General features: G+C 33.8%; 2 protein-coding genes across 2 annotated transcripts; both read left to right on the top strand.

Annotated features, from left to right (window-relative positions):
* Positions 1–976: 976 nt before the first annotated feature.
* On the top strand, positions 977–4110 carry LOC140063520 (cyclic GMP-AMP synthase-like). The gene is made up of 3 exons (XM_072109873.1): positions 977–1076; positions 1647–2659; positions 2754–4110. The coding sequence occupies exons 2-3, from the start codon at positions 1650–1652 to the stop codon at positions 2785–2787; spliced, it is 1044 nt and encodes a 347-aa protein (XP_071965974.1). The 5' UTR covers positions 977–1076; positions 1647–1649; the 3' UTR covers positions 2788–4110.
* Positions 4111–4659: 549 nt separating this feature from the next.
* LOC140063519 (cyclic GMP-AMP synthase-like receptor 3) lies at positions 4660–8499 on the top strand. The gene is made up of 3 exons (XM_072109872.1): positions 4660–4748; positions 5690–6683; positions 7089–8499. The coding sequence occupies exons 2-3, from the start codon at positions 5698–5700 to the stop codon at positions 7348–7350; spliced, it is 1248 nt and encodes a 415-aa protein (XP_071965973.1). The 5' UTR covers positions 4660–4748; positions 5690–5697; the 3' UTR covers positions 7351–8499.
* Positions 8500–13813: the final 5314 nt, after the last annotated feature.

Raw genomic sequence — 13813 nt, 5'->3', positions numbered from 1 at the left:
AAAACGTTAAGAAGTTATTGAAGAAAAATCAACCAACCAAATTTTATTTGTACCTTGTTGTGAAAATGACAATGAATATTATCGTATCGTATCTTTTATGGTTTTCTACAACTGAAACAATTTGACCAGCAGCATAAAACATTTTGGAGTAAACAATTACGTTGGTAAAACAGTGGCCATTAAAACAAATTAGAAGAGTACTAGGAAAAAAGATTGAGGGGAAAAATGGGCTGAAATATATATTGATTGTTCTAACAAATGAAAAAAACATTAAAAGAAGAAGGGGTAGGTATAGGAATAAATGTATGTAATTAAAGGTTTCTATTCATCTTTTACGTTACCAAATCAACAACGTTTAAATGTTAAATCTCAGATGCAAGCTTAAGCATATCAGGTGAATTTTTATTAATAAATTGGAAAATAGATAAAAGTTTTGAATTGAATATTTAACACTCAGTAATTATATTTACTTGTACTTTAAAGGAGTCAACAGGCAATCCATAATCCTTTATTCCCCGATATTATAAAACTAAATCTGATAAAGCAGTTATTAATGCGAATAATTATATGCTTGGATTCAACAACAGTTTTGTCAATAACAATTACACTCTTAGCCTACTTTGGACACACATTTAATAAATAATTAATAATTACAGTACTTGAATAAAAATGTGCTGAATAACATCGGACAATAATAGTTAATCCTCTCAATTCAAGCCATCAAAGCAATTGGTTTTATCTAACAATTATGTATTCAAAATCATTTGAGTGTACAGTGAGGTATAGCCTGCAATGTTATATTTTCTTTCAACAATACAATTCACCAACTCGGCTTATACACAAGACAATGATACCAACCACACTACAGTACTGTATTTCCAGACAACAGAGGGCGACAAACCAAACATGCCTGGGAATTTCCAGGTTTGTTTTGTTTTTCTGTTGCGTAGTCGTTCGGTGTCACGTCACGCCCATCGTCTATCTACCAGAAAGGGCCTAGCTAGTAAGCTAATATTATAGTCTAGTACAATAACTCCTTGGTGAAATTAGTGACAACATAATTATCCCTGTCGAGAGTAAGTACAGTATTCTAAGCAATGAAATACACCACTGTAGAATATTATTATTCAAATTTAGTATTATGAATGAATGTGTATATACAGTAAATAATCATAATACGTAGCCTACTACAGGCTGAGTGCGGTTCATTTCGGCCGCCGGGTATGGAACGGCCAAATTTAGGATATTGTTAGTTATTTTCCAGTTGTTACATTTTGCACATGGTATCGTTCCAAAGCCTTTGCCAGTAAGGTGAATTACATCCCGTTATCTAGGCAAATGGTAACCATAAATGATGAACCCAGCTGCCATAATAGGTTGCTCTAGGACATTCTAAAACCGTCAATATATATGTACTCTGTATATATACAGTACTTTTTTCTGCGTTTTATGGATCTATAAAAATGGTAATGTGCAGTGTATGATATTAATATTTTTGTCTTTTCAGTAACGTTTATTTTGCCTTTTGTTGAATAAAATGCATAGGCCTATTTTTAATGGAAGTCTTTTTATTTAGAAATGAAATTTCTAGATAATTACGCAAATTGATCATGGTAATTACTTACTGCATCATTTTATCTTTTCAGACAATGTCTGAATCAAACCTGTTGCTGGAGCTAAGGAATTATCTTAAAACTGAAGTCACTTTTACTAAACTTGAACAAACACAGGCCAAAGAAGCCGTTCAAAAGATTCGAGAAGCTTTTCATAAATTCCAACACTCCTCGCCATTCAACTTCAAGCAGATCTACCATCAAGGAAGTTCATACGAAGGTCTAAAGGTCATAGCAGCTGATGAATTTGACCTTTTGATTCCTCTTAACCTAAAATCTAGCGATTGGAAAATCAAAGAACCAAAAGAAAAAGACCTAGGTAACTACTTTTGGATTGAAAAGTCAGAGAAGTCACAGAATTCAAATGAAAATGACAAGACCTTTGATGACCTAATAGAGCAAGAGAGATTGATACCGGAAAAAGTGCGTAAATGCATGCAGTCGACTGTGCAGAAAGCTGTCAATGGTATGACAGGAATGACAATAAACCTGAGAAGTTCTGGCCCAGCTATCACACTAAAGTTCAACGACAAAAAGTTGTCTATTGATATTGTTCCAGGCTTAATACTAAACGGCAGACATTTTGTTGCTAAAAGTCCCCGGCATCTTCGTGATCACAAGGAATACGGTCAACTATGGAGGGAGAGCTTTTCCAAGAAAGAAAAAAAAAGAATAAAAGCTATGGACAAAATGAATGAATGCCGTCGAGATTGTCTAAAAATTCTAAAGACAATTCGGGAAAAAAGAGGAGAATCCCAACTAAAACTACTGTCGTCTTATCACCTGAAAACATGCATGCTTCATTTAGCCAATCGTTCTGAATTATCGTGGGAGCCAGACAAATTGGCAGATAGGTTCAAGGATTTAGTTCAGACATTGATAGATTTTCTTAGGGACTCCAACATACCACACTTTCACTGCAGGTCAATGAATCTAATTATTAATAATATTAAGTACAACAAAGAATCCCTGGATCATATTGTGAAGTGGCTGGAAAATGCTAGACGCGATGACGAGCAGATAATCAGTGTGTTACTTCACAAAAAGTAAGAATCTACGGCAACAGTCTAACGTTTATAATCAACAGAATTTTTAGATATTTTAACTGAAATAAAACATTTTGTCTTTTTTTTTTGACAGAAAACCACAAAGTATTCAGGACCAAGTTGAATAATATACAACATGCAATACTGACAGCAAGGGCAGAGATTAACAACTGAAACACAGGGGAAAGATGGTTTTAATTAGATTAACTTTTCAAAAGTAAGCAACTAGACAAGTCTTATTTAGAGAGGGAAGCCCAGATCAGAAATATCACTGCTTTCCATTGGGGAAACAGACATATTATTACCCCAGTCATTTTTGGATCAACACATATGGAAACATACTTCCATAAGTTACTAGCGCAAATTTATGCCTTGAACTTAGCAGGTACCCATTTGTATATGTACAGCTGGGTGGAGAGAGGCAAACATAGTGTCCTGCCGAAGGATACAAGCAATGCAACTAGGTTGGATTAGAATCCTCTACGATCTCACTGCACCACCACGCCCTTCATACAATGAAGTTACACCATACCCTTTATAGGTCCATGGTTATACCTACTGAAAATGCAAGGAAAGGATGATCAAATTCAGCAGAGGATACAACTAGACAATAGAAAAACGATGTTTTGCAAATAGGCCTACAGATAGGGGATGTGTAAATAAATGTATGCTAACATTTTAAATGTTTTAAATTTGGGGTTTATTGTTTTCGAATGATACTGTAATTTGATTCATTTTGTAAGCATAAACATATTTTTTGATGTGTTGTTTCTTTTAAGGATCTATCTGATATCTTGGTTCAAATTGAACATTTCTGGTCGTACTCACTCTAGGAATCAAAATCATGTACCTTTTGAACCAGTAGATGAGAGTATATTGATATATTTTTTGACAGATAGTTTTATCCGTTTTTAGATCTGAAATTGTAAAAGTTGTTAGATGTTTATATTTTTGTATCTAGCTCCTCTTGTTTTCCACTCTAAACACTTTATATCTCTGTGCAATAGACCTCAGATTCAATACTTAAATGTCTGTTTTTCTAAAAACTTGTACTGGACCAATGTTATAAACTAATTTAAATTATAGTACTTAAATGAAAGCAGACTATTGTGTATATATTGTGTCAAAAATGGTTACCAAACTTATTTGCTAAATTATTGACATGAGAATGATGTAATTTTGTGACACTTTTGCAAAAGAAATGTTACAAAATATGTCAAATGTGTATTTTATCTTGATCTTTGTTGTGTTCATTTTTATTTGTTGTATTTATTAATATTAAGAAACCAATCTATGTAACCTTTTGAAAAACTAATCGGTGATGGCACCCGACAATCATTCCTACAATTACTGATAAAATTAATTAATCAAACTAGGTGATGGCAGCTTGCAATAGTATTTTTATTAGTATTTTAAGTCAATCTTTTATTTCTTTAAGTTGTTTAATTCATTTGTTGCATTTTAATAAACATTTAATGGTACTTTGCATTCAGAATTACGGTTCAGTCTTTGGCTGTTATGTACGCTAGGCCAAGAAAAGTAACAAAAACTAATTCAATTTTTGAAATACACAAATTGACAGCAGACAAACCAACCAGCTGGTTTACATTTACCCTACCCTACGAAGAGCACCCTCTAAATAGAGTATTTTAAACACTAAGTGGTGACGGTGATTTAAGAGATTTTAATTAGAGACCACCAAAGCTATTAAAGACCACTAAAATCTGGGTCGCAAAAGTGGTATTTAATTGGAGGAACACCTTATTACATTCTCAGCACCCAAAAAGTGGAAAACTTTGCCTGTTTGTTTTCAATAGTATAGCCAATCATAAAAATATGGCTCACGCCTTAATATGACGTCATTACTTTCATGCATAGAATGTTCTAGAACTACGAGTGGGAATTTCCAATATCACTATAGTGTATAAAATGTTAGCATATGCTATAATGTTCAACTGATGGCGATGAAGTAACGGGACTTCCTATTTGTTAATAATAATTTAAAACATAGTTTGTCACAAATTTTCGTGATCAAAACCAGCCGGAAACGGAAGGTCTCGTCAAAATACTGCTTTACAAACAAACTAAGGTTAGTCAATTGTCATCATTTATGTTATTCAACTTTCATTAAGTTGGTTATATGGCTTCGAAGAGTAGATATCATACGATTGAATTAACAATCGGTGCATTTTCCCTTACTGCAGACAGTAGGCATAATAATATCATACAGCCTAACAATACTATTTTAAGTCAAGGCCATATACATGGCTGTAGTCGCGTGCTCAAATTTAAATTAGTGTTTACCGACCGACAACAGTATGATCGCATCATATTACAAACTTTATTATTCCAAATTAACAGTCACAAATTATTATTCATAATACCGTCATTTAGTATTTTTTCAATTTGATTTTGAAAGATGATGTGCATCCTCTATACGCACGTCCGATTTCCTTCAGAAAGGTTCCAATTAAGACATTCATTCATAACAATTTACCACGCACGTGACCAAAGCTTTGATTCAATAAATAGGCCAAATCCTTCTTGCAACGAATGGCGGGGAAGGTAAAAAAAAAACAAAAATAAAAAAAAATCATCATCATGTACAAGGTTTGCTGTTGCATTTATGTAAATGCTTATGTGTACGTCACAGTTGGTGAATTCCCACTCTCGTAAATTCCCACTATCTGATTTTAGATGCTGTGTAAATATGTACCATTTTTAATCAGTTGATAGATAATGAGTAAGCTTTTATACCACGAAGACAGTTAGAAATAGGATATTTCAAAATATAATATAAGATTCAATTACGGTACGGTATGTATTATTGAAATTTATTTTTCTTGTATATGGTTAAGGAGGCCTATACTTGCCCGTACACGCAGAACAGTTAAATACATAATATAGGTTTAATTTGTATAGTATCATTAATTAATGATAAACATTAAAATAAAATGCATTTCTTAGAAATTAAATCATTAAAATGCTATCGTTGTATCTATTCACATAACCATCTTTTACAATTTTTAGAGTGCAGTATGTGTGCAGCAAATTTGATAGGAGCTCTAAGGAGTTACCTTCTAAATGAAGTTAACATCCCTCAACATGAACAGACACAAGCAAAAGATGCCATTCAAAAAATAAAAAACGTGTTTGTGAGATCCCACCACTCTTCACCATTTAACTTCAGGCAGATCTTTCATCAAGGAAGTTCATATGAAGGTTTGAAGGTAATAGCGGCAGATGAGTTTGATTTACTGGTTCCTTTGAACCTATCTACTAATTGGAGAATCACAGGAGGAGGATTAGATGGCTACTATTTGATTGAGAAAACGTCACATTACACTGACTCGACATTGGGTAACCTTATAGAAGACGGACGATTGAACCCTGATAGAGTTCGAAGGAGCATGCAGTCAACTGTGCAGACAGTTGTTAATGGAATTGGTGACCTAGGTATGAGGATAAACCTTAGTTATTCTGGTCCAGCCATAACGTTGGATGTTGGATACAACGGAAGAAGTATGTCTATTGATATAGTTCCAAGCCTAAACATTGGTGGTAGGCACTTTGTGGCTAAAAGTCCTCGTCATTTACATACTCCTGAATACGATCAATTATGGAGGGAGAGTTTCTCGGATAGAGAAAAAAGTATATTCAACAACATCGACCGAATAAATGAATGCCGTAGAGATACCCTGAAAATTCTGAAGACAGTTCAGAAGAAGGCAGGGTTGTCACAACTCGGAATGTTGTCGTCGTATCACCTTAAAACGTGTATGCTACATTTAAATAGCGACCGTCCTGACCTATCGTGGCACCAAGAAAGTTTAGCAGATAGATTCAAAGACTTGGTTCAGACTCTGATGCACTTTCTTGAAACTCGCAACATGCCAAACTTCTTCCGTGGATCAGTGAATCTGCTTGATCGCTATGATGCAGACTCACTGAACAACATTCTGGGATGGCTTAGAAGAGCTACACGTGATGATGAGCATATTATCAGAGTACTACTGAATAAAAGGTAAACCAGTAATAAGTGGAATTTATTTTTCTCCGAATACTATGGAAACATTATTGGATGCTTATTGCAAAATATTGGATTGCTTGCATATAGTGTCATTTTATTGTTTTGCCTATTCGAAATATAGTTTAAGGGTCAGTATCGCGAAGTTTGGCGCAATGATGTTCACAGTTTACTGTTTTTGACTATCAAAAGTTCCATTTTTAGCTTGAGGTCTTTAATGCACTGCAGATAGCGCTTTGTAATTCATCGGAGAGATTTCCGATGTCACACATCTCTTATTTTGCTAAGTAAAACTCTGACAAATGACATGAAACTTGAGATTATCATTTTGTTATTCTTTGCGAATTGTATTATTATATTTACATAATTAATATTTCTACATTATATATATTTTTCCTTTAGTTATGCAACACGTACCTCTGATACCTTTGACATTTTTGTCAAAAACCTTGATGGAAAATCTATCGTTTATCAAAACATGCGCAGATCAACCACAGTAAAACAACTGAAACATGAAATCGCAGGAAGGGAGCGTGTTCCAGTGGATCAACAGAGACTAACATTTGAGAGTAGACAACTAGAAGATGGCAACACATTGGGCTATTACAGCATTAAAGACCAGAGTACAATTTATCTCCTACCAAGATTAAGAGGAGGTCGATAATACAGATCGAAATCAATCCTAAAAGGTTACAGGCCTACATACAGCCTATAAAATAAAAGTTATTTCCAACACGGAAATAACATCACGAAAAGGACAAACGATAGCGATAATGTTCGGTGAAATATTTTATATATCAAGCTCTGTCTACACTATCAAACTTTATGTGACAAAAAATGTGATGTGCCCATAAATGAACATGATGACGTCATTATTACTACCATATTTGGGCAAACCACACTTTTTTATTAGTAACACACACACTAATTATTAGTAATTGAGAGTGGAGTTTTTCGATTACAGTTATTCCGGTAATGATTAGGATGAGATATTGATTAAGAAAAATAATTTAATTTATAAAGGTTGTTTTAAACTTTTATAATAATTATGTTGTACTTCATCATTATGTATTGTAGCCTGTTGTTAACTGTTTACTGCCATTGGCTTCCGTTATTTTAAGTGATGGACGTACAATTGTTTTACATTCATAATTCGTACATTAATACATTTAATTTAAAATTAACCTCAAATATGACTTTAGACAAAACATAGGGTGTGTGCAAATAAATGTATGTAAATAAAATGTTTTAAACTTTTTATTGTTTTTAACTAAGATGTTTCCGAATGATACTGTAATTTTGATTCATTATGTAAGCATAAACTTGTTTTCAGTGGCTCTCGTTTTCTTGTTTTCCACTATAAACATATTCAATTTGTTATATTATATATATTATTTATTATAGTTATATATCTCTGCAACAGACCTCAGATTCAATATTTAAAATATTTGTTTTTCTCAGAATTAAAAACTTGTACTGGACAAAGGTTATAAACTAATTATAACTAATTATTAAATAATAAGGTTATGAAACTTATTTGCTAAATTAATGACATACATGATAATGGTAATTTTGTGACACGTTTGCAAAAGAAGTGTTAAAAAAATATGTAAAAATGTGTCTTTTATTGTTAAATCTTGATTTGTGTTGTGTTAATTTTTATTTGTATTTATTAATATTAAGAAACAATCTACGTAGACCTAACCTTTTGTAAAACTTCGGTAATGAGACTCTAAAATCATTCCTACAATTACTGATAACATTAATTAATACAAGGTGATGGCAGCTTGCAATAGTATTTTTATTAGTAGTTTAAGTACATATTTGATTTCTTTAAATTGTTTAATTCGTTTGTTTGCATTTTAATAAACATTTAATGGTACTTTGAATTCAGAATTACGGTTCAGTCTTTGGCTCTTATGTACGCTAGGCCAAAAAAATAACATAAAAACTAATTCAGTTTTTGAAATACACAAATGTACAGCAGACAAACCAACAAGCTGGTTTACATTTATACCAAACTCTTCGAAAAACATCCTCTAGGTAATTTTAAAACTAAGTGACTGTCTTTAGTTGAAGGGATTCTAATTAGAGACCAAAGCTATTAAAGACCACTAAAACATGGGTCGCAAAAGTGGTCTTTAATTGGAGGAAGACCTATTAAATTTGACAAGTGGACAACCTGCCTAACAATATAATTCTCGGCTCAGACTCTCTTAACTTGTTTTCTTAATTTTGTTATATCAAAAAAAAAAGAAGAAAATGCATTACATAGATGACAAATATAAAACTAAGCGTATGTAATTGGTACTAATTATTAAATAGTTATATTTTCGTATTCATTGTTTTATCTCAGCATGTCAACGTTTTGAAAAGTAGCCAATCATGTAAAAATATGACTCGCATCTTATTATGACGTCATTACTCTCATGCCCGCATAATACATTTTAGAACGACCTGTGGGAATTTCCAATATCACTAGTGTATAAAAATAGCATTTTATGAAGTTTAACCCTGGATGGCGAGGAAGTAACGGGACTTCCTCTTGTCTAATGTTTAAAACATAGTTTGTCACAAATTTGCGTAGTCAAAACCAGCCGGAATGTCTAGTGAAAATACTGTTTCACAAACAAACTAAGGTTAGTCAATTTTCGTCATTTATTTTAATTAATTTTCATTAAGACGGTTATATGGCTGCGTAGAGTAGATATGATATTTAATTAACAATCGGTGCATTTTCTCTCACAGCAGACTGTAGGCCATATAATATCATACATACAACAATAGTTTAAGTCTAAAAATAACTTAAGGACAACAGTATGATCGTATCATATTACAAAATTTATTATTCCAAATTACCAGTCATTATGTTAAACACGACAAATTATATTAATAATACCATTTTTGTTTTGTCTTTTTTTTTAAATTAATCGATGTGCATCGTACTATACGCACGTTCTCGATTTCCTTCAGAATGGTTCCAATTCCAAATAGACATTCATTCATAAAATAAATCTACCACGCACGGACGCATGCACACAGACAAAATGGTAGGAGAGGCAAAAAAAAAAAACCACATTTTTTTGTTGAGTTTGGATGCTGTGTAAATATATGTACCTTTTAATCATTTGATGAATAATCCGATACCACGAAGAAAGTTAAAAATAGGATATTTCCAAATATAATATATGATTTAATTACGGTAGGCCTATAGGGTATGTATCTATATATAAATTATGGTTAATTCTGACATAGGCGAGCACAATGAAAAAACTTTGGTACAAATCTCTGCCTTAGATACCTACCTGATCTATCTCAGATGTACCGTGAAATGTAAATTTGATAACATTAGTTTTCACTATTACGATATAGTTCCATATTTCTATCTTAGGAAGATATTATAAAGAGTTTTTAAACAAAATGTATGATTTCATTATTGAAATTGATGTTTCTAGTATATAATTAAGGAGGCATTTTGCCCGTATACGCAGAACCTTCTGGATCGAACAGTTAAATAAATAATATAGGTTAAATTTGTATAGTATAACTAATTATATACATTGCATTTCTTAGAAATAAAATCATTAAATGCTATCGTTGTATCTATTCATATAACCATCTTTTACAATTTTTAGAGTGCAGTATGTGTGCAGCAAATTTGATAGGAGCTCTAAGGAGTTACCTTCTAGATGAGGTCAACATCCCTCAACATGAACAGAGACAAGCAAAATTTATTTATTTTATTTTATTTTATTTTATGTCTTTAGGCAATGTGGCCAAGGATTACCAATAGTGAATTAATCACTGTCCTATCAGATAGGTGGTAATCCCCCTGATACAGGGGCTATTGTGTGAACCAGTTCACCGGGGTAACCCCCTACTCTTTTTCGAATAATGAACTGGGTTCTTTAAAGTACACACAGGTTATAACCAGTGGCGTATCCAGTAGGGGGGCCGGGGGGGCCCGGGCCCCCCTGATTTCGTTTCCGTCGGCACATCATCGCGGCCGTCGGCAAACAAAGGTGCCGGGGAAAAAAATAAACTATTTATTCTGACAATAATTGAACTGTAAACATAATTCTTTTGAGTGTTTGTTTATTTACATATCATCATTGATCCCTTCAGATCAACTATTTTTTATTTTCATTACATCTAACGAAACACGTAAAAAATGTGTAGCACGTACGTACGGCCGTACGCGGTAGATTGTTTACTCAAAAGTCTTTGACCTTACCCTAAAACCTTGTTTTTGCATGCAGTTGAGCCTCTCATGACCTGGGATTTAATTTGTATGTCTTCCTACGCTAAGAGATTAGGCTATATAGTTCCACATGCCATGTGCTTTTTTGTCTAAGATATATTTATTATAAGTGCCAAAAACCCGGTTTTTTTTCTCGATATGAGGCCTTTATTATTCAAAATTTTTAAAGAAAAAGCACATATACCATAAAAAATATCCATGTATTTCATTTTTGGAACAGAATATTCCGTGAGGCTCAACTACAAAACCACCATTTTGTGATGTGATGTCATCGTAAGCCAATCAAAGCTGAGCTTTCTCGCGATTGGCATTGCTCACGGTTGAATGATTTAGGATTCTAGCTGATTTGATTGGTGGATGCGAATCGCCCGCAGCGGAATGTTTTCTCTCGCGCGTGTACCATGAATCTCTCTGATCGTTACTACACAAAGTTAGAGCAATGAATTTGTCCGAATTCCGTTAAGTAAACAACTTTATATATTTTATAAGCATTTAATAACATGTTTTATTGATATTTCCAATGGTGATATATAAAATAAATTACTAAAAAACGTAATTATATGTAATTATTTTAACCAAAAATGGCGTAGTTAATAGAATTGTCGACTGAGGCCGCAAATTGTTTTACTTCTTTCGTGGCTAAAAACGATCATTTTCGGCGATGTTTTAGACCCTATATTTCGAAAACTACCAATCAGATTTTCCTAATTCTTTCTTTATTGTAAATACAACATACTAACAGATAATGTTGGTTTGGTTTTAATTTTGCATCGTCATCCCATATAAGGCAATATGACTATGTAATCCTAGAACATATATTGATCAGAGACGTCGTGTATGTACAGATAATGACACCAATTTTGTCGGCAAATTGGCAATTCCCGGCCCCCCCCCCCCCCCAACTTCAAAATCCTGGTCCGGATACGCCACTGGTAACTTATAACTGTGTACACTGGACCTACGGTTTATAGTCCTTATCCGAGAAGACTTGTTCCACCACCAGAACTAGGAGCGAGTCGGCCTCGAACCCTTGCCGATGTTGTTGTTGGCTCTTTAGGTACGGTAAACGGCGCCCCTGCCTTAACCGCTTGGCCATATGACTCGCCTCGCAAAAGAAGCCGTTGAAAAAATATAAAAAAGTTCGAGATCTCCCATCACTCTTCATCATTTAACTTTAAGCAGATCTTTCATCAAGGAAGTACATACGAAGGTTTGAAGGTGATTAAGGCAGACGAATTTGATTTACTGGTTCCTTTGAAACTGTCTACTAATAATTGGAGAATCACAGAAGGAAGATTAGATGGCTACTATTTGATTGAGAAAACGTCACATTCGATTGAATCTACATTGGCTGATTTTATAAAAGCCGGGCGATTGAACCCTGATACAGTTCGTCAGAACATGCAGTCAACCGTAGACAAAATAGTTCATGGCGATGAGAATGACCTAGGCATGACGATAACCCCTAAGGAATCTGGTGGTCCAGCCATGTATTTAATATCCAACGGTGGAAGTAATGTCTATTGATATAGTTCCAAGCTTAACTATTGATGGTAGGCACTTTGTGGCTAAAGGTCCTCGTCATTTAAATACTTCTGAATACGATCAATTATGGAGGGAGAGTTTCTCGGATAGAGAAAAAAGTATATTCAACAGCATTGACAAAATAAATGAATGCCGTAGTGATACCCTGAAAATTCTGAAGACAGTTCAGAAGAAGGCAGGATCTTCACAACTAGGAATGCTGTCGTCATATCACCTTAAGACTGTATGCTGCATTTAAACAAGGACGGTCCTGACCTATCGTGGCACCAAGACAGTTTAGCAGATAGATTCAAAGATTTGGTTCAGACTCTGATGCTTTTCCTTGAAAAACGCAACGTGCCCAACTTCTTCTGCGAATCAGTGAATCTTCTTGATCGGTATAAGCCTGCCTCACTGGACAACATTCTGGGATGGCTTAAAAGAGCTATGCGTGATGATGAATTATCAGTTTCCTACTGAATAAAATGTAAGCCAGTAATAAGTGGAATTTATTTTCCCCCAAATACCATGGAAACATCATTGGATGCTTATTGCACAATGTTGGATTGCTTGCATATATAGTACCTGTATTATATGCTAATTTGATTGTTTTTCCTATTCGAAATATAGTTTAATAATCCAGTATCGCGAAGTTTGGTGCGATGATAATCATTTTGTTTATCTGTTCACAGTTTACTGGTTTAGACTATCAAACATTCCATTTTTAGCTTGAGGTCTTTAATGCACTGCAGATAGCGCTTTATAAATTATCGGGTTGGTTTCCGGAGAGATTTGCGGTGTCAAACTTATTATTTTGCTAAGTAAACGCTGACAAATTACATAAAAACTTGAGATTATCATTTTGTTATTCTTTGCGAATTATATTATTATATTTACATAATTAATATTTCTACATTATATATATTTTTTCCTTTAGTTATGCAACACGTACCTCCGATACATTTGACATTTTTGTTAAAAACCATGATGGAAAATCTATCGTTTATCAAAACATGCGCAAATCAACCACAGTAAAACAACTGAAACATGAAATCGCAGGAAGGGAGCGTATTCCAGTGGATCAACAGAGACTAACATTTGAGAGTAGACAACTAGAAGATGGCAACACGTTGGGCTATTACAACATTAAAGACCAGAGTACAATTTATCTCCTACCAAGATTAAGAGGAGGTCGATAATACAGATCGAAATCAATCCTAAAAGGTTACAGGCCTACATTAGGCTACAGCCTATAAAATATAAGCCTTTTCCTACACGGAATAACGTCACGAAAAGGACAAACGGTAGCAATAATGTTCGGTGAAATATTGTATATATCAAG

The sequence above is a fragment of the Antedon mediterranea genome, chromosome 1 (genome assembly GCF_964355755.1).
Source record: "Antedon mediterranea chromosome 1, ecAntMedi1.1, whole genome shotgun sequence".
Lineage (NCBI taxonomy): Eukaryota > Metazoa > Echinodermata > Crinoidea > Comatulida > Antedonidae > Antedon > Antedon mediterranea.
This window is presented reverse-complemented; position numbering and strand designations above follow the sequence as displayed.